Source organism: Hypanus sabinus, chromosome 6, assembly GCF_030144855.1.
Source record: "Hypanus sabinus isolate sHypSab1 chromosome 6, sHypSab1.hap1, whole genome shotgun sequence".
NCBI classification, from domain to species: domain Eukaryota; kingdom Metazoa; phylum Chordata; class Chondrichthyes; order Myliobatiformes; family Dasyatidae; genus Hypanus; species Hypanus sabinus.
The window spans coordinates 67,394,343-67,420,691 of NC_082711.1; the positions used below are offsets into that span (position 1 = coordinate 67,394,343).

The following is a 26,349-nucleotide window of genomic DNA, read 5'->3' on the forward strand; positions in this document are numbered from 1 at the left end:
TCAGACATATTGTTTATCCCATGAGAAGATTGACTTGATTCTTAATTGCCGGTGATTGAGTTAGTTAGTACACTGGTGGAATACCAAATGTTGCTCATGAATCTACATTGTACATTTGCTATTTTTATAACAAATAAGGTAGCTTTATCACTGTCAAAGGAAATAACTTGCAAATGATAACTTTTAAATATTTTTCTTAAATTTATGCAGCATATCATGGATGAAATGTGAAAACCATTTTAAACAACCACTCTCTCAGTGTTAATATAATAGTGGATTTCATTTGGACAGTATGGTACAGGAAGACGTTTTCCCTGATTTTTATCCTGTCACAGCAATGGTTAAAAAAAATTGAAATTTAATGGAGATTCATTTAGAATGAAGGATCATTAGGCCATGTAACCCATTCTTATAATTCTGTTAGATTATGACTGGTCTGTGGCTTAACTTCATTTACCTACTCTTGCTCTATATACTTAGATATCTTCACCTGATGTAAGATCTTTCAAGGCCCCTTCAAATGATGCAGCATTTTCAGGAGAAAGCACATTCCCTCTGCTCTTTGTACAAATATTTCCTAATTTAGTTGCTAAGTAATGCCTTAATTAATCTTAAAATCATGTACGGTCACTTCTAGTTGAGATGGCAACTGCATACAATGTTCATTTGGTTAACATCTTCTGGTATGTGCCACAGGAATCAGTGCTGGGTCCATTGTTATTTGTCATCTGAATCAATGATCTGGATGATAATGTGGTAAATTGTATCAGCAAATTTGCTGATGATACAAAGGTTGAACGTGTAATGGACAGTGAGGAAGGTTTTCAAAGCTTGCAGAGGGATCTGGACAAGCTGGAAAAATGGGCTGAAAAATGTCAGATAGAGTTTAATACAGACAAGTGTGAGGTATTGCACTTTGGAAGGACAAACCAAGGCAGAACATACAAGGTAAATGGTAGGACACTGAGGAGTGCAGTAGAACAGGGATCTAGGAATGCAGATACAAAATTCCCTAAAAGTGGTGTCACAGGTAGATAGGGTAGTAAAGAGAGCTTTTGGTACATTGGCCTTTATAAATCAAAGTATTGAGTATAAGAGTTGGAAGGTTATGGTGAGGTTCTATAGGACATTGGTGAGGCTATATTTGGAGTATTGTATACAGTTTTGGTCACTGAATTACAGGAAGAATATTAATAAGATTGAAAGAGTGCAGAGAAGGTTTACAAGGATGTTGCCGCGACTTGAGAATCTGAGTTACAGAGAAAGGTTGAATAGGTTAGGACTTTATTCCCTGGAGCGTAGAAGAATGAGGGGAGACTTGATAGAGGTATATAAAGTTATGATGGGTTTAGATAGCAGGCTTTTTCCACTGAGGCTGGGGGAGAAAAAAAACCAGAGGACATGGGTTAAGGGTGAAGGGGGAAAACTTTAAAGGGAACATTGGGGGGGGGGGTGCTTCTTCACACAGAGAGTGGTGGGAGTGTGGAATGAGCTGCCAGATGAAGTTGTAAATGCGGGCTCACTTTTAACATTTAAGAAAAACTTGGACAGGTACATGGATGAGAAGTGTATGGAGGGATATGTTCCAGGTGCAGGTCAGTGGGACTAGGCAGAAAAATGGTTCGGCACAGCCAAGGAAGGCCAAAAGACCTGTTTCTGTGCTGTAATGTTCTATGATAGATCATGAAGCCATATATTCCACATCTTTGACGCTTTTACATTTGTTTTTCATATTGAGTTCAGTTTGGAGTTTGTTTGAGTGTTTTAACGCTCTGCAGTCTCTGAGAAGATTCTGGGAGGCAGAGGCATTGTGTGCGAAGGTTGTGGGGCACGAGCCAGTGTTTGACTTCATTTCGCCAATTATAGTTTCCATTGTTCACCGATTAAAGCAACGAGGGAAATTGAAACATTGAGGCAAATATGGAATCTGAGTGCTGGCTGCCTTCCTTTTGATCACTGGTGGGATCACTCTTCTGCTGGAGTGGAGGGACTAAATTTTGATCGCTGTGAGATCAGCCTTCTGCTAGAGAGAGGAGACTGCCTCTTGATCACTGGTGGCATCGCTCTGCTGCCAGAGTGGGAATGAGCTGCCGCTGGAATGTTACCCAGGCTTTCTGTGTTTTGGATATGAACTTGGACTGTAGACTTTTCAGTCTTATAGTTTTTGATATTCTGTGTTTTTTTCCCCTGATCTTTCTTGTGTTTTTGTGCATGGGCACTGCAAATTTGGGAATCGTGCCTGTTCCATTTTTGTTCATTTTTCGTGCGGAAAGGAGTGATTTGGGGATTAATGACTGAGTTGCCACGCTTTTCTTTCTTGGTTTTGTGGCTCTCTGCAGAAGAAGAATTTCAGGGTTGTACACTTTGATAATGACTGAACGTTTGGACCTTTAATGCTCTGGCTTCCTCCACCAATTTTGTCACCAGGCTAGGTATAGGTATACTATCAAATAACTTTAAAATAAAGGACTTCAGTTGGATTATGTATCAGTCTTCATGTCTTGCATTGGGTGCTAAGTTGAATTGGACAGGACAACAGAAGGAGTGCTACATGAACCTTGCTGCTCTTGAGATGTAAAAGGAAGGAAAATATCTTGGCTTTCTCCTTCAATTTTTACTTAGGATTTAAGGAAAATGCAGGTGTGAATACTGGCACTGATCTGTATTGAACTTAGTTCATTTGTCACCAAATATTTGGTCTATGTTTATTGGCTAATTTGTAGATGAAAGATTAAACCCTGCTGCAACGTTATGCAGACCTACTAATAGCTGTGGTACCAGCTAAGAAGCATTGTTATTTAAGAGAAAATAAAATGACATTCTGATTTAAAAGTATATATAATAACATATTTAATAATAGTATGGATTGTTAGGAGTTTCTTAAAATTTTAGTGATTTTTAACAATGCTGATCTAAATTATTTGTGCATACTAATTACATTTATGATGAAATTTATTCTTTTTCTTTTGCTTCTGTGTTCTGCAGGTGAGAATAATGAAAATGAGGAAACCAAATTGCAATCAGTATTGGACAATGGAAAATACAGCTCTTATAGGTATATTTTTCACCTACAGAATAAGGTTCATTGCAGCGTTCCTTGTATTGTATTCAGCTGAAACAAAATAGACAAGCTTTTTTTGTTCTTTGATAACTTATTCTGAATTAATATTTGCTTTTGTGTATATGGAATATTTTGAATCACAAACATTTTAAAGATGTAGTTATCATTTTATACTGTATAACATGAGAACCGTGACAGAACATTCAGCAAGGCTAATCATCTTATTGTTCCTGTAATTCCTCAGTTGGATATTATGTCTATCAAATTGATGCAAAAAAAACAACATGCATTTATATAATTCTTTCACAATCTATAACAATATATAGCCATAGTTACGTTTTGAAATGTAGTCAGTGTTTTGTAAGTGGAAATGTAGCATGTAATGTATGCCTAATGAGATTCAACATAAAGCTTCAGAAAGAAATGGCCAGAAAATTGTAGACATGTTGAATGAGGGTTTAATGTTGACCAGTACATCAAGATTAATACCAGTGTTTGTTTGAGCAATAGATATTTCCATCCAATCAAGAGAGCAATAATACTTCTGTTTAACATTTCATCAATATGGTGACTCCTCTGATAATGAAGCATTCCCTTAGTTTAATGCTGAATGATCACACACTTGAAAGATTTCAATGAACAAAGTGAATCTCTAAATTTAGACAGCCAATTAAGTTTTTTGTTTCATCTCAAAAATATATTACTTTTCTTTGTGACTCATAATTCTGTGGCTAACTGTAATCAAATTTTATGAGACTTATTTTCTTAGTACTGATAGAAGTTGAATCAGTATATACCAATTTACTTCGGAGAGGCAATTCAGTAAGGAACAATAAGGGGCTATGATACATGGTGTAAAAAGTATCAGAGATGCAAGGAATACCATTATGTTTATGCTTATGGTAAAGTGATGCAGAATATTAATGTTGCATCACAGAATATTAATGTTATTCTGTTTCTGATGGTTACTGATTTGCAAATATTATGGGTTTAAATCTATCCTGCTGCCACCGTCAAATACATTTTCTTTATATAAAAGAACATTCTTTTATGAACGCCATCAAGTAAAATAATATCTAATTATTTCAAATATAATGTAGATTTAAAGCCCTTTTTGAAAGTTGGTTTATTTGAGCATCTAGTTTATTTTAAATAAGATTGGTGTGTATATCATGTATGCTATGATGTTAACTAATTTACATGGTGATCAATCTTATCTTGGTAGATTTTGACAGGATGGAACAGTGAAGGAGGGATGAAAAACTAGCTATAAAGTAACATGATTAATTTACAGTTTTGTTTCATTTTAGCAAGTGATATCTTGTATTATAAACCATGCTTGCCCCAAGGGAGATACATCCTTGCAGATACTGTGTTAACATTCACCCAAATTGTCATCATTTCTCTTTATATAATATTAGTTACCGACAAAAGTGCTTGTTAAAGTGTAAAGGTTTTTCCTGAAAAACTGAATTTGGACATCAGAATTAAGTGTAGTTTGTTATATAAAAGAAATACGAGAATTAGTCAAAGTGGGATTTGCTGGTGTTTTTGCTTAACAACAATAATATACAAAAAAAGAGTGCTATCTACAGTCTAAAGATCTTGTCGATGACAAATTGACTGCTCTAAGTGAGTACTCTAATTCCAAGTTGTTTGTAAATTTTAAAAAGAAAGTAAGATCACAAGAATGCACTGTAGTTTAGTGGCTTAACAAGTATAACCTATTCATTAGCTTCTAACCAAAATGCATTTTCAGAACAAAATACAAAATATATGCAGTAGGCTAATTCATGCATGGCCGGGAAAACATTACTTGTTAAATTCCCGATGAACAATACAGTCATAAGGCAGGTGGTTTTGTTCAATAGATGAATACCCCGTTATAAATCTGTAAACCAAAAGTTACTGAATCCTCATTCAGTCACTTATTCAGCATTTTTTTGTAACCTTTTCAGCACTTGAAGAGAACATAATTAACACCTCTTTGCAAACACCTGTTTATTTAACTGAAGTCACCATTGGATAAATATACATCAATTGCAATCAGCTGTTGGCACAAAAAAAAGACTGCAGATGCTGGAATTGGGTGCAAAAAGCAAACTGCAGGTCAATCAGTATCTTTGGAGGAAAGAAATGTCTGCTATTCTCTTTGCCTCCACAGATGTTGAGATCTCCCAGCAGTTTGCTTTTGCTGAAGTAATGCCTGTGTGCTTCTGCATTGCAAGCTAGAGTTATAAAATTATTTGAAAAATTCTGTCATGATTAATGAAACATCATCACTTGAAGACAAGTCATCATAAACTCTGTTAATAATCTAAAAAATGTGCTTAATGCTTGCCTGTCAGTGTTTGACGTACTGAAGGCTTACGAGCTTTCTGCCTGGAATTGCTGCAATATTGCATTGTATCTTTAAGATCAGTTAACTAGCATTTTCATGTAGTCCTCCCAATGTCTTCTCATTCACATTTTATATTTGCACCTTAAAATTTTTCATTATTATATTTGTTCATATCAGGGACCTTTCTGCAGAGTCTGAGATAGATTGGCTTAATAGGCACTTGGCAAGAGCCAATAAAAAGCAGTTAGAGTTTAGTGGAGTGGCCATATATAAATAGGATAGTACTAGGGTGGGGGAGCTTGACGCTTTAGCTCCAGAGGCGTCATGGAGAAGAGGCAGAGGCTAGGTTCTGGTTTCTCTTTGTCTATTAATACCTAGCTAGAATAGTGAAAATGGATCCCAGGTCAGTGGTATGCTTTCCATGCAAGATGTGAGAAATCTATGAGGCCTCTAGTTTTCCTGATTGCTAAATCTGCAAGAAATGCATTGAGTGCAGCTCCTTATATATTGTGTGAGGGAACTGGAGCTGAGCAACCTTCAGCCCAAACGAGAGAATGAGTTTGTGATAGATAAGAACTACATGGAGGTAGACTCATCTAAGTTGTAGGAGGCAGGTAGCTGAGTGACTGTCAGGAGAGGGAAAAGGAATAGACAGAAACAGCGCACAGTACCCCTGTGGCTGTTCTCCTTAATAACAAGTATACCATTTTAGATACTGATGGGAGGGTGGAGGGTTGGAATCGACCCACCAGGAGAAAGCTGTAAAGTCCAGGTCTGTGGCTCCCAGCCTCAAAAGGAAGCCCAGGAGGAAAGGTGTGGGGCGGGGGAAGAAGAATAGAGAAGTGTTGTTACGTACCCCGTAACTAGGTCACTTACCAGCAAAGATAGAGAGGTCCGTTGAAGTCTGATGGTTCTATTTTTAAAAGTCTTTATTTATAAAGGGGCACAAAAATAAGATTAATACAAACATTCAGATAATACACGTCGTCACTACGAAATCTAAAAGCGCGGGTATAATAATAACCATCAATAAGAAACAGCTCGATCGTTTGTCTAGGGGATAATATATTGTCCAATGGAAATATAAAAGTCACTCAGTTCCTGCAGGCTTCAGCCTTTTGGGACCGTTGGGTTTTCACTTGTTGGAGAGAGAGAGAGAGATTTGTGAGAAAAGAAATTTGCCCGGGTCTTTTATGAAGCAAATCCGTTGAATCGGGGAAGTTGGTTCCCCGTTGTTAGTTCAAGAACATCGTTTCTGTGGTACCCACCACCGGCTCCCAGGCGAGAGAACCGAACGCACGTGGCTTCCTTCAAATGACTTCCCACTACTATGGGATCGTTAGCGTTTCTTCTGGTGCGTCTGAAGGGGTTGTTCCCCCAGACCCTCTTTTATACTTCCTCACGGGGTCTCAGATGTCAATCAGGTGGGGATGATGCAATCTCTCTCTCAACCAGCCCACTTTGCCCGAGGGCTTGCACGTAGCATAGTCCCCAATCCACAAACATGGTCTCCAGGAGACAATGGTCAATGTCGCGTTATTTTGCATCGCCGGGGAACGAGGCATCCGGCACATTTCTCTCCCATTTCCTGGGTCTACTGAATCCCCCCACCCAACTAGTGCTCTTGCGATTCTCACAAAGGAGGGGGCTGCGGGCATAACAGTGTTAACAGGAGTTCAGTAGTTAGGGCGGGGGTCGGCAACCTGCGGCTCCCGAGCCATTTGTGGCTCTTTCACCTCTGTGCTGCGGCTCCCTGTGGCTTTGGGAAATAATTGGTCAGTATTTAATTAAAATGTATTTTATGTTAGTTTGTTAGCTTTTGAAATGTAATTATGGTGATCTTGTACAACCTAAGTGTAGCGACACATTTCCTGCCACATCCGAAACGGCTCACAATTAGCCAGCATTCCGGCTAAGGGAGATAGCCTACGGGGGTTTGTGAGTACGCGTCTTTTGCAGCATCTGCGTCCATGGGGGCTGGGTTGAGGGAGGCTTAAAAGCAAGGCTGTTTAGTTCGAATAAAGCTATCTTTGACTGCAGTTTACTGACACCGCTACAACGTGTTTTTATCGCTGGCTGTCCAGACGGAAGGTGCTGAAACGCTTTGTCGCGTGTCTGGAAGAAGTGAAAACTTTCCTGGGCAGCAAAGGGCTCACCTTTCCTGAGCTGGAACAGCCAGAGTGGCTGGAAAAGCTACACTTCATGGTAGACATGACAGCGCACCTGAACACGCTGAACACAGCTCTTCAGGGGAAAGGACGTACAGCCCTGCACATGTTGGAGGATGTTTTGGCATTCGAGCGCAAGTTGACAGTGCTTGCCAGAGATTTACAGAAAGGCACTTTGTCTCACTTCCCCAATTTGAGAGAGTTCAAACAAGGTCACGACATGATAATTTCGGAGTATTTACATTCTGCAATCATCGCAATGCAAACATCGTTTGGGAAACGCTTCTGTGAGTTCAGAGAGGAAAAAAACACATTATCCTTCCCGGTCACTCCCTTAAGCATCGATCCTTCCCTACTGAATACGACTGCATTGGCAGGTGTGAGTCAACCTGATCTTGAGATGGAACTGGCTGACATAGCCGACAAAGACATATGGGTGTCCAAGTTTAGACGCTTGACAGCAGACCTTGAAGATGTTGCCCGTCAGAAGGCCGTTCTTGCTCAGAAACACAAATGGAGTGATATTGAAAACCTCACAGATGACAGCTTGCGATCCTGTGTAAAGATGAAGGTGACATCATACAGCCCTGATGTGCAGACGCTGTGCGCTGAGGTCCAGGAGCAGAAATCCCATTAACCAAGTATGATAAATATTTTAATTGCCTATTATTTTACTTATATTCATATTTTTTCATTGTTCAGTGAAATAGTCCTTTCATTTTTCAGGATGACAGCTGGCTGACGTTATTTTTGGTTTGCTGCTGGCGGAAAATTTAAGTTCGGCGTTTTTCATAAATACAAGAAGGACTCAAATAGACATTGAATATTTTACTTAAAAGTAACTTTCAACCCAACGTCTTTTTTTCGGAGTTCAAAATGTTTTTGTTGCATGCAGAAATGTAATTTCGTTTTCTCTGCAGGAGTTCATCAATTTCATAAATGCAACACATTATAGTTTGTTTATACATAGCATAAAGGCAAAAAAAACGTTGTATGCAGTGTTATTTCATTTTAAATGTCAAACGGGTTTTGCGGCTCCCAGTGTTTTCTTTTCTGTGGGAAACGGGTCCAAGTGGCTCTTTCAGTGGTAAAGGTTGCTGACCCCTGAGTTAGGGGAACAGACAGGAGACTTTATTGCCTCCCAGCTGCCAAGCAGGGACATCTCAGACCAGAACTCCAGCATTCTTAAGAAGGATGGTGTGCGGCCAGAAGTTGTGGTATATATTGGTACCAACGACATAGGCAGGAAAAGAGCCAAGGTCCTGAAGAGAGAATATAGGGAACTAGGTAAGAAGCTGAAAAGTAGGACCTCGAAGCTGAGAATCTCTGGATGACTGCCTGTGCAATGTGCCAAAGAGGTTAAGAACAGGGTGATTTGGCAGATCAATGTTTGGCTGAAGAGCTGGTGAAGGAGGTTGGCTTTCAGATTTGTGGATCACTTCTGAGTATCACTTAAGTTATATTCACTGGAATTTAGAAGATTGAGGGGGGATCTTATTGAAACGTATAAAATTCTAAAGGGATTGGATAGGCTTGATGCAGGAAGATTGTTTCCGATGTTGGGGAAGTCCAGAATGAGGGGTCACAGTTTAAGGTTAAAGGGGAAGCCTTTTAGGACCGAGATGAGGAAAAACTTCTTCACACAGAGAGTGGTGAATCTGTGGAATTCTCTGCCACAGGAAACAGTTGAGTCCGGTTCATTGGCTATATTTAAGAGGAAGTTAGATATGGCCCTTGTGGCTAAAGGGATCAGGGGTATGGAGAGAAAACAGGTACAGGGTTCTGAGTTGGATGATCAGCCATGATCATACTGAATGGTGGTGCAGGCTCAAAGGGCTGAATGGCCTACTCCTGCACCTATATTCTATGTTTCTGGGGAAGGTATGGCCTGTAGGAAAGAGATAGGTTACAGCTGAAATTGAAGGGAACTAATATCCTTACAGGCAGGTGTTGAGGAAGGTTTAAATGTCTGACAGCTTAAACAGTTTGAAGATAGGAAACCAGAGTGATAGGTCAGAGGGTGGGGCAGTTTGTGAAGGTTGATACAACATGTAGAGAGACTGTGAGGAAGGATAGACAGTGGAAAGGGCATAATTGTAGTCAATTGGATGGATTGAAATGTGTCTAATTTAATATGAGTACAAAGTTGTGCCCTTTCAGGTACTTGGCTGTCATGTTTGCAGGAATGGCTGCTGGATATTTTGAGGTTTAGATATTTCAAAAGGGACAGAAAGGGAGGTAAAAGATATGGGGGAGCGGCATTACTAACCAGGGATAGAATCACAGCTACAAAAAGTGAGGACATCATTAAGAGGGATTGTCTACTGAGTCAGTATGGATGGAAATAAGAAACAGCAAAGGAGCAATCACACTATTGGGAGTAATTAATCAAACTCCCAATGGCAATAGGGACACTGAGATGTAGATTGGGAGGCAGATTTTTAAAATAAGCAGAAGTAAGTGAGTTGTTGTCATGTGTGGCTTCAACTTCCCTAATATTGATTGGAATCTTCCTAGTTCAAAAGGTTTAGAAGAGGTGGAATTTGTTAGCTGTGTTCTGGAAAGATTCCTGATATATAATGTGGATAAGCCTACTAGAGTAAAGACAATATTGAATCTGGTACTAAACAATGAACCTGGTCAGGTGACAGAACATTCAGTGGGTGAACATTTCAGAGACACAGACCACAACTCTGTGACCCTTAACATAGCCTTGCAGAGGGATAGGAATAGACAGTATGGGAACGCAGAAACTTGGAAGTGTAAATTGAGAACATATATACTCTGAGAAATACACAACAGAAATTTGGAGGTTGTTGAGTGTGCACTTGCATGGGGTTTTGGATAGCTTTGTCCCATCAAGGCAGAGAAGGGATGGTAGAGTGAAGGAACCATGGGTTTTTTTTTTTAACTTTTTTTTATTGAGTTTTCAAATAATTACAGAAAGAAAAAGAAAAAAATATAAAAAATATATATATACCCTTCCCCCTCCCCCATAACATCCCTGTAGAAAAAAAAGAAAGAATGCCTGGATATCGGGAGATCCCCACATGCTCCACAGAGTTCGTAATAACTTTAATATATATATTCTTTCCCCAAATAACCAATTATTTTATCTTCGGAGAACCTATATATTTAATCCTGTCTTTTGTCAATAAGGGTGCCAAATTTTCAAAAATGTTTCATATTTATCTCTTAAATTATAAGTAATTTTTTCAAGTGGAATACAGCTGTAAATTTCATTCTTCCAACGATCTATACTTAAATATGCATCCGATTTCCAAGTAACTGCAATAGCTTTTTTGGCTACTGCCAGTGCAATTTTTATAAATTCTTTCTGATATTTATTCAATTTGGGTTTCGATTTTATCCCTTCAATGTCACCTAGCACTCGCTTCGGCAGCACATATACTAAAATTGGAACGATACAGAGAAGATTAGCATGGCCCCTGCGCAAGGATGACACGCAAATTCATGAAGCGTTCCATATTTTAAAAAAAATGTCACCTAATAAAAATAATATTGGATTATGTGGAAGTTGTGTTCCAATAAAACTCTTAAATTTGTCCAAAAAGGTTGAATTTTAGAACAAGACCAAGTAGAATGTAAAAAAGTACCAATTTCTTGTTTACATCAGAAACACTGATCGGATAAATTTGGGTTTAATTTATTTATTTTTTGTGGTGTAATATATAATTGATGTAAAAAATTATATTGCACTAATCTTAACCGGACATTTATTGTATTTGTCATACTATCAAGACATAGTCTTGACCAATTTGTTTCTTCAATTTTAATATTCAAGTCACTTTCCCATTTTTGTCTTGACTTATGGACTCCTTGTTTAATTGCCTGTTTTTGAATCAAGCTATACATACACGAAATAAATTTTTTAGTCTTTCCTTTTTGAATTAAAGTTTCTATTTCATTAGATTTCGGCAATAACACTGTTTGACCTAATTTTTCTCTTAAATCAGTCCTTAATTTGAAGTAACAAAAAAGAGTGTTGTTTGATACTTTATATTTATTCTTTAATTGACCAAATGACATTAATATACCTCCTTCAAAAAAATCTCCTATATATCTAATCCCTTTTTGAAACCAATTATATAAAAGTTGATTATCCATTGTAAAAGGAATGTCTATTTTGAATTAAAGATCTCTTTGCTAATAAAGATTTCTTTGTCTCATCATCAACATTTATCTTATTCCATAAGTTAATCAAATGCTTTAATACAGGAGATTGTTTCTTTTCCCGTATCCATTTAGATTCCCATTTATATATAAAATCTTCTGGTGTATTTCTCCTATTTTATCTAGTTCTATTCTAATCCATGCCAGTCTATCTCTCTCAAAAAAAGCTGCAATAAATCTAAGTTGATTTGCTTTATAATAATTCTTAAAATTTGGAAGTTGTAACCCTCCTAGATCAAATTTCCATGTCAATTTTTCCAACAATATTCTTGACATCTTACCTTTCCAAAGAAACTTCCTCACATATTTATTTAACTCTTGAAAAAACTTCTGGGGTAGTTGTATTGGTAGTGTATGAAATAAGTATTGTAGTCTAGGGAATATATTCATTTTTATGGTATTTACTCTACCTGCTAATGTTATTGGTAATACCATCCATTTATCAAGATCTTCTTGAATTTTTTTCAATAATGGTAAGTAATTTAATTTATATAAGTTCTTTATATCATTATCAACTCTTATACCTAAGTATTTTATACCATTTGCCGGCCATCTAAATTGAGCTATTAATCGACAGTGACTATAATCTCCTTTAGTAAGAGGTAAGATTTCACTTTTATCCCAATTTATTTTATAACCTGATATTTTTCCATATTCTTCTAATCTATAGGATAATTTACGCAACGAGTGCAATGCATTTGTTAAATAAAGCAGAACATCATCAGCAAATAAGTTAATCTTGTATTCTTCCTGATTAACTCTGAAACCCTTAATATCTGGGTCCATTCTAATTAATTCAGCTAAAGGTTCTATCCCCAACACAAATAAAGCAGGTGATAATGGACATCCTTGCCTAGTTGACCTTGTTAACTGAAATGGTGTTGAAATTTGACCATTTGTCACTACTTTAGCTTTGGGATTAGGATTAATCCATTTTATAAAAGATAAAAGGAACCATGGTTGATGAGATGTGGAACATCTAGTCAAGGTGAAGAAAGAAGCATACTTGCAGTTTAGAAAGTAAGGATCAGACAGGGCTCTTAACAGTTACAAGGTAACCAGGAAAGAGCTTAAGAATGGATTTGGGATATCAAGAAAGGGACAAGGGAAGGCCTTGGTAAGTAGGTTTAAGGAAAACTTCAAGGTGTTTCACACATATAAGAAGGCCAGGACAAAGTGAGGGAAGGAAATCAGAGATAAAGGCATGACCTTGACAAATGTGAGGTCAGTGTAGAATAAGTTGATATAAGACAGTAAGACAAAGGAGCAGAATTAGGCCATTCAGCCTATCAGATCTGCTACACCATTCCATCATGGCTGATTTATTATCCCTTTCAACTCCATTTTCTTGCCTTCTTCCCATACCCTTCGGTGCCCTGACTAATCAAAAACCTATCAACCTCACTTTAAATATACTCAGTGACTGGCCTCCAGTGTCATCTATGGCATTGAAATTCTGAGATTCACCACTCTCAGGCTAAAGAAATTCCTCTCAATCTCTGTTCTAGATTTTAAATCTCTCTGTTCTGAGGCTATGTTCTTTGGTCCTAGACTTACCCACAACAGGAACTATACTCTCCACATCCACTTCATCTAGGCCTTTCAATATTTTATAGGTTTCAATGAGATTTCCACCCCCATTCTTCTAATCTTCAGTGAATACAGGCCCAGAGCCATCAAACACATTCATGCTTTCATTCCCAATATCTATCTCCTGAACCTCCTCTGGGCCCTCTTTAGTACCAGCACATCTTTTCTTAAATAAGAGACCTAGCATTGCTTGCGGTATTTCAAGTGTGGTCTGCCCAATGCCTTATAAAGCCTCAGCATCACATCTTTGCTCTTTTATTCTTGTCCTCTGAAAATAAATGCTAACATTGCATTTGCCACTCTTACCACAGACTCAACCTGCAAGTTAATGCCGCAGAAAGACTTCCAAGTCCCTTTGCTCCTCTGATTTTTAAATTTTCTCCCCATCTACATCTTTGCTCACTCTACCAAAGTGCATAACCATACACTTCCCTATATTCCATCTGTGACTTTTTTGCCATTCTCCTAATGTCTTTTTGCAGACTTCCTGCTTCTTTACTACTACCTGCCCTCCACCTATCTTCATAACATCTACAAACTTGGTCACAAAACCATCAAATACATCACCCAAAGCAGCTTATTATCTTGTTAAGTAGCTTTATGTGCAGCACCTTGTCAAAGGCCTTCTGAAAATCCAAGTGAGCAACAACCACTGGCCCTCCTTTTCCTGTTATTTCCTCAAAGAATTCCCAACTGATTTGTAAGGCAAGCTTTCCCCTTAAGGAATCCATGCTGACTTTGGCCTATTTTATCAGGTGCCTCCAAGTACTCTTAAACCCCATTCTTAATCATGGACACCAGCACCATCCCAACCACTGAAGTCAGGGTAATTGGCCTATTATAATTTTCTTTCTTCTTCCTCCTTCCTTCTTAAAGAGTGGTGTAACATTTGCAAGCCTCTGGAAGCATTCCAGAATCTAATGAGTCTTGAAAGGTTATTACTAATGCCTCCATAATCTTTTCAGCTACCTCTGTCAGAAACCTGGGGTGCAGTCCATCTGGTCCAGGTGACATATTTACCTTCAGACCTTTGGACTTCACAAGGAACTTCTCTTTAATAATAGCAATTACACCCTTCTCTTCCACCTGACACACTCGAATTTTTGTTTGACTGCTTTTGTCGTCTACAGTGAAAAATGACATAAGATAGTTATTAATTTAGTCCACCATTTCTTTGTAACCCATTATTGTCTCTCCAGCATCATTTTCCAGCAGGCCAATATCCGCTCATGCTTCTCTTTTACTCTTTTTATATATATATATGAAAAAAAAACTTTTGGGATATTCTTTGATATTATTGGTGAGCTTACGTTCATATTTTATGTTTTTTCTCCTTATGGCTTTTTAAAATTTGCATTCTGTTAGTTTTAAAAGCTTCCCAATCCTCTGACTTTCCCAATTATTTTTGCGATATGATATGTCCTCTCTTTTCCTTTTATGCTGTTTTCCTTTGTCAGCCACGGTTACTCATCTTCTCTTTAGAATACTTATTTATCTTTGGGATGTATTTGTCCTATGCTTTCTGAAGTGCCCTCAGAAGCACCAGCCATTACTGTTCAGCCATAATCCTGCTAGTATTCCCTTCCAAACAACTTTGGTTAGCTCCTCTCTCATGCCTCTGTAATTCCCTTTACTTCACTGTAATTCTGATACATCAGACTTTATCTTTTGCTCTTTAAGGTACATGGTGAATTCTATCATACTGTGATCACTGCTTCCTAAGAGGTCCTTTTCATTAAGCTCCCTTCTCAAATCTAGTTCATTGCACAACACCCACTTTAGAATTGCCTTCCCTTCATGGACTCAACCTCAAGCTGCTCTAAAAAGCCATTTCATAGGCATTGTACATATTCTCTCTCTTCGGATCCAGCATCAACCTGATTTTCCCAGCATTTTGAAGTCCCCCATGACTTGCCTTTCTCTATCTCCTGTTGTAATTTATATCCCACATCCTGGCTACTGTTCAGAGGCCTGCATGTAACTCCCATAAGGGTCTTTTTTACCCTTACAGTTTCCTAACTCTAGCCACAATGATTCCACATCTTCTAATCCTACTTCATCTCTTTTCTGAGGCTTTGGTTTCATTTTTACCAGCAGAACCATCCCACACCCTCTGCCTAACTGCCTGTCCTTTCAATGCAAGGTGCATCCTTGGATATTAAGCAACCAACGATGATCTTCTTTTAGCCATGACTCAGTGATGCCCACAATGTCATACTTGCCAATTTCTAACTGTGCTACAAGATCATCTGCTCTGTTCCATTTTCTGCGTGCATTGAAATATAACACCTTCAGAATGTATTCATTACCGTTTATGATTTTGCCCCCACGTTATACTTCAATTCATCCCACTGACTGCAATTTTGCTCAATCATCTGCCTGACCTTCCCCATCATTTCACTACATACTGCATCTTCTTAATCTTCTCGTATACTGACTATCCCATCCTCAGCCCTGTCTTTCTTGTCCTCATGTCCCTGACAAGTTAGCTTAAACCCTCCTCAACTGCTCTAGCAAACTTTGCCTCAAGGGTATTGGTCTCCCTAGGGTTCCAGTGTAAACCATCTTTTTGTACAAGTCATACCTTCCCAATGATACAGAAATACTGGAACATGTCAATGTTAATCAAAAAGATGGGCTGGAACTTTTGAAAGATATAAAAATAGTTAAGTCCCCAGGGCCAGACAGTATATGCACTAGCTTACTATGGGAAGCAAGTAAAGAGATTGCTGTGCCTTGGTAAAGATCTTTGCATCCTCACTGGCCACAGGAGTAATACCAGAAGATTTGAGGTTAATCAGATGCTATTTCTTTGTTAAAGAAAAGTAATAGGGATAGCTCTGGTGAATATTAACCAGTGAGTTTTGCATCAGTGGTGGGCAAACTATTGGAGAAGATTCTTAGAGACAGGATTTATGAGCATTTGGAGAAGCATAGTCTGAATACAGGTAGTCAACATGGCTTTGTGAGGGACAGGTCATACCTCATGAGCCTGATTGAATTCTTAGAGGAATTGACAAAACAAATTGATGAGGATAGAGCAATGGTTGTGTGAATGTGGATTTTAGTCAAGTGTTCAACAAGGTTTTTCATGGTAGGTTCATTCAGAACGTCAGAAGGCATGGGATCCAAGGAGACTTGGCAGCATGGATTCAGAATTAGCTTGCCAACAGAAGGCAGAGGGTGATGGTAGATGGAGCATATGGGGAGATGTCAGAAGTAGGTTTTACAGAGAGAGTGGTGAGTGTGTACAACACACTGGCAGGGGTGGTGGGAAGAGGCAGGTACTTTAGAGCAGGGTTCCCAACCTGGGGTCTACAGACCCCTCAGTTAATGGTCAGGGTCCATGGGCCATTTTTAAGATACATTGGGAACCCCTGCATTAGGGACATCTTAGAGATTCTTAGATCAGCACAGAGATGAAAGAGTAATGGAGGGCTATGTGGCTGAAAGGCTTAGATTGATCTTGGGGTAGGTTAAAAGGTCGGTACCCTTCATGGGCCTTAGGGCTTGTGCTGTGCTATAGTGTTTATGTTCTACTGTATATCAGCTTTTTCTGCGCTACTATGGAATTCTGTCTCCTTCGATATGTGCAATAAGGAGATTTAATGATATTTTTGACAATGTCAGTTCATTAAAAATTGATCTTGTATCCTGATATAACTAAAATAATCTAGAGATGAACACTGTGCCCAAATGTATCATTACGGAAGATAATTTTATGATAATTTATCAAACTGATAATTATAGCCTGAACACTTCAATCTTGTACATCCATTTTTATTGGCCTGTGTAAAGGGTCTGAGCAAAGCAAACATTCGGGTTTGAACATTCTGTGTGTTCAAACAGGTATTCATATTCCCTCTCACATCATTTTTTCACCTGTTATGTTTCATTGTTGGGTTCGCCCTCCTGTACTATTATGCTACATTCTGGGGGAACTCAGATTTGGCAGCATCTGGGGGCGGTTAGGTGGGTGGAGATTCATTCTGTCTCTCACTCTCACACACTCTCTCGCACTCCCTCCCCAACTCTCCTCCCCCACCCCACACAGATGTTGCTCAAGTGATTCTCCTTCATGGTCCTGATGCAGGGTCTTGACTTGATACCTCTGCAATTCTTTTCTTCTGAGTTCCTTAAGCATATTGTTGCTCCAGATTCCAACATCTGAGAGGTACAGATAGAGTTCACTTCAGTAAAGTGTGAAGTGATTCACTTTGGAAGGTTAAAGTTGAAGGTACAATATAGGGTTAATGGCAGGATTCTTAACAGTATGAACAGAGGGATCTTAGGGTTCACATATAAAGATCTGTCAAAGTTGCACTATCCTTTCTCCACAATCTGTTCTACACTATCCTCAACATTATCAACCATGAACCTGTGGTGTCTTGTGTCTCTCCCGAATCTGCCCCAGAATTTCCTGACAGCAGGGAAGTTCTTGCCTCTGGCTCCGTGCAAGGTGATGGTGAATTGGAACCCAAACTTCAGAAACAGCAATGCATCAAGGAGGGTGAAAATTGAATAGATATTCAATTGTAGAAGACTGTCACACCTCTTAACTTCAGTTTTGGTCACTTTGCTGTAGCAGAGATGGTATTAATCTAGAAAGGGTGCAGATCAGATTTACAAATATGCTGCAAGGTCTTGAGGGACTGAGTTGTAAAAAGAAGTCAGACAGGCTAGGAATTTATTCTAAAGAGCACAGGAGACTGATATGTGTATAAAATGAAGAGGATAAATGCAGTGAAATCTTTTTTCCCAGTGTAGGAGAATCAAAAACTAAAAGGCCTATGTTTAAAGTAAGAGGGGAAAGACTTAATAGTAGTTTGAGGAGCAATTTCTTTTTTTCACAAAAAGGGTGGTATCTATGTAGAAGGAGCTGCCAAAGGAAGTGGTGGTGGAGGACAGTTTGGGAGAAGTGGCTTATGTGGACAGGGGAAATAGTTTATTTAGGTAAGAAGATAAGAAATTGCAGGCATTTAAAGAAGTATTTGAGGAAAAAAGACAGTGAAAAGGAGGATCCATCCATGAAAACAGAGTTGAGGATGACACCTTATCGAAAGAGAAATTCTATGCAAAAATAAAAAGAATAGCAAAAGTAAAAGTTTGCCCCACAGAAGATGAAACTGGGAAATGAGAAAATATCAGAGATTTTGAACAAATATATTGTATGTCTTCATGGTAAAAGCATCCAGTTAATTGGAGAAAATCAAGGAACAAAGAGCAAGAAAACCTTCAAGCCATCATTATTGCTGGGAAAAGACTATTAAACAGACTAATGGGATTAAAAGCTGAAAGGTTCCCTGGACATGATACCTACATCCACAGACTTTAAAAGGAGTTGTTGGAGGTAGAGGGAACACATCTTCCAACATTCCATAGAATCTGAAAAGGTCCCAGCATATTGAAGTGTCATAAATCTCCCTATTCAGATAAGAAAGGAAACTACACCCATGTTAACCTGACATCTGTCATGGGTAAACTGCTAGAATTCATTATTAAAGACATGGTAGCATATCGTTGTGTAATTAAGCCGAGTCAATATGGTCTTATGAAAGAAAAATCATGCTGACAAATTTGCTAAAGCTCATTGAGAATGTAACAAGCAGGATGGATAAGGGAAGCAGCAGATGTTTAGATTCCTAAAAGGCATTTGATAAAGTGCCACATAAAATGTTACTATACAAGATATGAGCTCATGGCATTAGGAGTAATATGCAACATGGATAGAGGATTGGTTAACTAACAGAATAAAATAATTCTGGATAAATGCATTATTTTCAGATGGGCAAGCCATAATCTTTATGTTGTTGCAGGAATCAGTGCCAGGGCATCAACCATTTACAATGTATCTTAACAACTTAATGAAGGGACTGAGTCAAGTTTGTTGCAATTACTAAGATGAATGGAGTAACATGGAAGAATATGAGGTTATCCATCTTGGTAGGAAGAATAGAAAATCTCAATATTACTTTAAAGGAGAAAACTGACAGAATGGTACCTTACTGTGCCCTCATACATAAGATACAGAACGTTGGCATGTAGATGCAATAATGATTTAGAAAAGTAAAAGGAACAATTGCCCTCATTGCAATCAGAATGGAATGCAAAGAAAGGGTAACCATGTAAAAAATGTACAGGGCTTCAGTGAAATTACACCTAGAGTATTGAGTAGAGCTTTGCTCTTATATAAGGAGGGGTAAACCTGCATTGGGCAATGCAGAAAAGCTTTCATTAGGTTGATATGAAGGAATTAGAAACATAGAAAACCTACAGCACAATACAGGCCTTTCGGCCCCCAAAGCTGTGCCAAACATGTCCTTACCTTAGAACTACCCAGGTATACCCACAGCCCTCTATTTTTCTAAGCTCCATGTATCCACCCAGGAGTCTCTTAAAAGACCCTATCATTTCAGCCTCCACCACCGCTGCCGGTAGCCCATTCCACACACTCACTACTCTCTGCTTAAAAAAAACTTACCCCTGACATCTCCTCTTTGCCTACTTCAAAGCATCTTAAAACTATGCCCTCTCATGCCATTTTGGCCCTGAGGAAAAAACCTTTGACTATCCACACAATCAATGTCTCTCATCATCTTGTACTCCTCTATCAGGTCACCTCTCATCCTCCATTTCTCCAAGGAGAAAAGGCCGAGTTCACTTAACCTATTCTCATAAGGCATGTTCCCCAATCCAGGCAACATCCTTGTAAACCTCCTCTGCACCCCTTCTATGGTTTCCATGTCCTTCCTGTAGTGAGGCGACCAGAATTGAGCTGTCATCTGTTGAGCTGGTTGGGCTGATACTTAATTGTTTTTTAGAAGAATGAGAGCTGACCTAATTGAGCTTCTCTAAGTGGATGCTTAGAGGATGGTTTATCCCACAGGTTGAGTCAGCACTAGGGGACACATTTCCAAAATGGATGGTTGGATGGCATCTGTTAGTCTCGTGAGACCATGGATCTGCGCCTGGAAAGTGTTGCTTCAGTCTCTCCAGGGCGCAGGCCTGGGCGAGGTTGTATGGGAGACCAGTAGTTGCCCAAGCAGAAAATCTCCCCTCTCCACACCACCAATGTTGTCCAAGGCAAGGGCAAGGGCCAATACAGCTTGGCACCAGTATTGTCGCAGGAGTTGCCAGAGCGAGGTTGAAGACAGTGTCGGACTGCCTTAACGACTCCAGCTCCGGATTTGTCTGCAGGGTTTACTCCCGAAGCCTTTCTCATAAGTGGGTATGGCCGCAAGGCAGCAGAGGTTTGAAATCAGTGTTTTCCCTCTCTTAGATGGACTACCTTCCCAGGCTGACGAGCTCCATCTACCCTAAGCACTAGTTTTAAGGCGCCAGGACCCACCTTTGTCCCTTCTCCTATCAGTAAAAACAGTTCTGCCGGGCTTAGAGGCTAAGCCACACAAGAAGGCCAGGTGTTGGACTTGTTTGTCAGAGGCTATTTGAGGCACATGCCGTGAGGAGCGCTTTCAGGTAGTGGGAGCTTGTCCCTACTGCCCCCCCCTCCCCCCCCTCGGCTTGACAACATGAAGCAGAGAAGGAAATTCTCTGACAGAGGAATTAACTTTTGAAATTCTGTAACCCAGACAGTTTATAGAGGTTAAGCCACTGAATATATTTAAAACTGAAATAGAAATTTTTGTTTGACAATAGGGGAGTCTTTTGTTATGGGATCAGACATGACAGTTGAGCTGAACTCAAAGTCAATGGAAGATCAGGTTCCAGGGTTATAAGTCCTGCTACAACTGAAAGGAAGATGAGGATATTGTTAAAATAAAAGTCAGTCATATGATGAGGGATGATGTAGGTACAGTGGATCAGAATTAATTGAAGTGGAAGTAAAGAACAATGGAAAATCAAAGCTATGGGTTGGAGTACTATTAGGCCCCATACTACTGCCTGGTGACAGAACAATGTATAAATGAAGAAATATCAAAGGCATGTTAAAAGGGAACTGTAATTATTCAACTGGCACTGTAGCAGGGAAGACAAAATTGTGGAGTGCATTAGAATTATTTCTCATACAATATGTTACAGAACCTACTTGGGAGCAGTCTGCTTTTGATTTAGTCATGCGTAATGAGGCAACATTAATAAATGAATGTGTAGTTAGGATCCTCTAGGAAGCCATGATCACAGTATGGAAGAATCCAGATGCAGTTTGAAGACAAATATAGCCAATCATAGAGTCATATAATTCTGCACCATAGAAAGTGAAACCTTTGCTCCACAATGTCCATTCAGAACATATTCCCTACCTACATTATTTCTGCTTGCCGGCACTAGGCATGTATCTATTTGTGCTTTGCCCACTTAAGTCAAAATACCTCTTAAATGTAGTAATTGTAATTACTCCAACACTTTATATGGCAGTGAATTGCAGTTATCAACTGAGAATCAGAATCCGGTTTAATATCACTGGCATGTGTTGTGAAATTTGTTATTTTGCAGTAGCAATGCATTGCAATACATCAGAACTTAAAATAATACATAAATTATAGTAAGGTTGGATCACTCTAAGCGCTGAGCCAATTTGGAGAGGTCGAGAACAACTTCTCTGGAAGTGAAATCTAGGCCTTGGATGATTTGTCATAGTGGGGCCCGGGTCCTAGTGCAAGGTGTAGACAATTTAGACACCGGCCCAAGTAGTCTAGGGGCTTCTCTCCATGACACCTCAGCTGTGAAACTGCCCCCAGCTGCTGTGCTTCGTTTCTGTGACCTTCGTGGTGACTCGCCCTGTGAATGCCAAGGCTTTGGGCCTACTCCAAGCTGCTCTGGGGATTTGGATCTAAGGACTCAGTTTGGTTTGGAATGCTGTTGTTGCTTGCTTCTATTGTTTGCGTGATTTGTTTTGCTTTTTTTTCTCTTTCTCTGTGGGCACTGGTGGTTGGTCTTACTTTTTTTTAACTGGGTACTGTCAGGTTCCTTGCTTTGTGACTGTCTATAAGCAAACAAATCTCAAAGTTGTATAATTTATACATTTTTTGATAATAAATGCACTTTAAATATATTTCTAAATTAGTTTATTACATTGAGGGAAAAAAAGAGGAAGTAAATATTATGATAGTGATCATGAGTTCATTGTCCATTCAGAAATCTGATGGGAGGAATGAAGAAGCTGTTCCTGAAATTTGGATGTGTGTCTTCAGATTCCTGTATCACCTCCTTGATGGTAGCAATGACAAATGGACATGGCCTAGATAAAGTGGGTCAGTCAATGATGGATGCCACCTTTTGTAGATGTCCTTGTGGCTGGGGAGGTTAGAACGCATGATTAGGCTGACTGAGTTTACAACTTTCTGCAGCTTTTTCCAATCCTCTGCAGTGGTCCCTCAATACCTGATGGTGATGCAACTGGTTGGAATGCTCTTCACAATATATCTGTAGAAATTTGTGAGAGTCTTTGGTGATGTACCAATTCTTCTCAAACTTCTAATGAAATGTAGCTACTATCATGCCTTCTTTATAATTGCATCAGTATGCCGGACCCAGGATAGATCTTCAGAGATATTGACACACAAGAACTTGAAGCTGCTCAACCTTTCCACTGCTGATCTCTCGATAACGGCTGGTGTGTGCTCCCTTGACTCCCTGAGGTCCACAATCAATTCCTTAGTCTTACTAATGTTGAATTCAGGGTTGTTGCTTCAACACTAGTTAACCTGCTGATCTATCTCACTCCTATACGGCTCCTTGTCACTGTATGAAATTCAGCCAATAATAGTTGTCGTCAGCAAATTTTTAGATGGCATTTGAGGGGTGCCTAGCATCACATTTGTTGGTGTAGACAGACTAGAGCAAACAGCTGAACATGAGTCATTGAGGTGCACCTGTATTCATTGTAAGCGAGAAGGAAATGTTATTTCTGACCCAAACAGAGTTTTGTCTCTCAGTGAGAAGTCAAGAATCCAATACTAGAGGGAAATACAGAGGCCCAGGCTTTGAAGCTTGTTGATTAGAACTGAGGATATGATGGTGTTGCACACTGATTGGTAATCAATAAACAGCAGCCTGATGTGGGTATTATCATCATACAGTTAATCCAAGGCTGAATGGAGAGTCAGTGAGATTGAATCCACTGTGGACCTATTGTGGCAATAGGATTCCAGCGGGTCCAGATTCTTGCTTAGGCAGTAGCCATGACCAACCTCTTAAAGCACTTCATCGCAGTAGCTGTGAGTGCCACTTCTGATGTTGACCTCCAAAATAGAGATCACACGGTCATCAGATGCTGCAGGGATTCACACAGATGTGGTTTTCTTTTCCCTTTCAAAGCAAGCATAAAAGGCAATGAGCTCATCTAGGAGTGAAGCATCACAGCCATTTGTGATGTTAAGTTTTGCTTTATAGGAAGTCATGACCTGCAAACCCTGCCAGAACTGATGTGCATGCTATTACATGTCTGATTGTTTTTGGAACAATTGGAATTGTTTCTTTGCTCTTAAAATAGCCTTCCGTAGTTTGTACCTACACTTCTTTTATATTTGTAGATCTCCACTCTTGAATGCCGCCGATCTAGTCCTCAGCAGTCTATGAATCTCCTGGTTCATCCATGGCTTTTGGTTTGGGTATGTCCTATATGTGCTTGAAGGCACAAACAAATCTTGATGAAGTCAGTGACAACTGTGGCATATTCATTCAGACTCAAAGTTGAATCCCTGAATATTGTCCAGTCCACCAACTCAAAGCAGTCATGTAAGCATTCCTCTGCTTCCCTTTTCCACACCACCTTGGTCCTCAGCACTCGTGCTGCAGTCTTTAATCTCTTACTAAACACTGGGAGTAGCAGTTTAACCAGGTGATCAGACTTGCCAAAGTGTGGGCATGGCTTGGTACTGTAAGCATTCTTGATGGCGGTATTACAGTATGTTGGCTCCTCAGCTTCCACAGATGGTATGTTGGGATAGGCAACTGTGGTTGATAAGGGAAGTCAAAAACAACATAAAAGAAAAAGATAGGCCATAAAATATAGCATCAATTAGGGGAAGCTAAAGAATTGTGAAGTTTCTTTAAAACTAACCGAAGCCAACTAAACATACCATAAGGAGAGAAATTATGAAATATGAAGGTCAGCTTATCAATAATGTGAAAGAGGATACCAGAAGTATTTTCAAATACATAAATAGTAAAATAGAAGCAAGAGAGGACATTTGGTCTTTAGAAAATGACACTGGAGAGGTAGTAATCTGGATCAAAGAAATGGTAACAATTCTATGTCAGTCTTTACTGTGGAAAGTACCTGTAGCAAGCCAGAAATTTGAGAGTTAGGGGACAAGTGAGTGTAGTCACTGTTACTAAGGAACAGGTCCTTGGGAAGGTGAAAGATCTGAAGATAGGTAAATCACCTGGACCAGTTGGACTATATCCCAAAGTCTTGTAAAAGGTAACTGAAGAGATTGTAGCTACATGAGTAGTGACCTTTCACGAAACACTATATTATGGAGTTGCTCTGGAGAATCACAATGTCAATCTGCTCTTTAAGAAGGAATGGTGGCAAAAAGCAGGGGTTCATAGGCCAGTTAGCCTGACTTCAGTGGTTAGTAAGTCATTAGAGTCCATTATTAAGGGCAAGTTTTCAGAGTACTTGATAAAATAGACCTAGGTTTTCAGACGTGGTTTCCTGAAGGGAAAATCTTGTCTGACAAATCTGTTGGAATTCTTTGAGGAAATAACAGGCAGGATAGAAAAAAGGAGAGTAAGTGGATGTTAAACACCAGAAATTCTGCAAATGCTGGAAGTCCAAAGCAACACATACAAATGCTGGAGGAACTCAGCAGGTCAGTCAGCATCTATAGAAATGAATAAACAGTTGACACTTCAGGACTAGAAAGGAAGGGATAATAAGGTGGGGGAAGCGGAAAGAAAATAGCTAGAAAGTGATAGGTGAAGCCAGGTGGGTAGGAAAATTAAAGGGCTGAAGAGAAAGGAATTTTATAGGAGGGGAGAGTGAACCATAGGAGAAAGGAAAAGGGAACCTAGGTGAGATGATGGCCAGGTGAGAAGAGGTAAGAGTGCTAAATAGAAGAGTTCCAAGTGTATGTTGTTCACTTGGATTTTCAGAAGGTTTTTGACAATATTTCACACATGAGGCTACTAAACAAGTTAGACACCCATGGTATTGCAGTAAATGCCATTAGAATGGATAGAAAACCCATGAAAAAGGCAAAGAGTGGAAATGAAGAGATTATTTTCTGATTGGCTGCTGATAACTAGTAGTGTTAGGTCCACTACTTTTCACATCATATGCTAATAATCTGGTAACAGAATTGACAGCTTTATTGGCAAGTTTACAGATGATACAGCGATAGGTGGAGGGGTAGGTAGTTTGAGGAAGCAGAGAGTCTGCAGAAGGACTTGAATAGATTAGGAGAATGATTCAAGGAGGTGGCAGATGGGCTACAATGTTTCAAACACAAGGACACTTTTCAAACACAAGGCAGTTCAAAGTGCTTTGCATAAAACAAGAAATAAAAATCAAACATGAAATTTAAGAATATAAAGAGAATAAACTCACACATAAAAGTAAAGAAAGAAAAGTTACAGTGCCGGAGATTCTAATTAAGAACTACAGTGAAAAGAAAAGTTTTAGGCCTTGATTTAAAAGAGCTTAAAGTTGAAGAAGGCTTGAGATTATTTGGAAAGTTATTCTAGATACGTGGAGCATAGTAACGAAAAGCAGCTTCATCATGTTTAGTTTTGACCATGGGGACAGTAAGGCCAGTCCCAGATGACCTGAGAGCTTGGGAAGGTTCATAATGCAGCAAGAGATCGGAGATGTATTTTGACTCTCGACCATTCAGAAGGAGTAAAGGTGTGTAGACTGTTTTCTCAATAGGGAGCAAATTCACTAATCAGAATTGTAAAAGTATTTTGGAGTCCAAAGTGCAGGATTTCCTGAAGGGAGATATTGAGTCAGTAGTAATGAAAGCAAATACAATGTCAGCATTCATTTCATGTGACCTGAAATATAAAAGCAAGGAAAATGCATTGTT

The 26,349-nt window shown here is 39.2% G+C and overlaps 2 protein-coding genes and 1 non-coding gene across 3 annotated transcripts in view; all 3 read left to right on the forward strand.

Moving 5' to 3' along the window:
• Positions 1 to 26,349, forward strand: part of tbc1d5 (TBC1 domain family, member 5) — a 469,693-nt gene that overhangs the window by 211,729 nt on the left and 231,615 nt on the right. Inside the window, exon 6 of the mRNA XM_059972347.1 lies at positions 2,986 to 3,055. Within this exon, the coding sequence (XP_059828330.1) occupies positions 2,986 to 3,055 (70 nt within the window). The remainder of the gene's footprint in view (positions 1 to 2,985; positions 3,056 to 26,349) is intronic.
• On the forward strand, positions 6,846 to 8,331 carry LOC132395015 (general transcription factor II-I repeat domain-containing protein 2-like). Its single transcript, XM_059971343.1, has 2 exons — positions 6,846 to 8,211; positions 8,297 to 8,331. The coding sequence occupies exon 1, from the start codon at positions 7,605 to 7,607 to the stop codon at positions 8,205 to 8,207; it is 603 nt and encodes a 200-aa protein (XP_059827326.1). The 5' UTR covers positions 6,846 to 7,604; the 3' UTR covers positions 8,208 to 8,211; positions 8,297 to 8,331.
• Positions 10,958 to 11,064, forward strand: LOC132396216 (U6 spliceosomal RNA). The gene has a single exon (XR_009512909.1). It is a non-coding gene; the product is annotated as a U6 spliceosomal RNA (small nuclear RNA).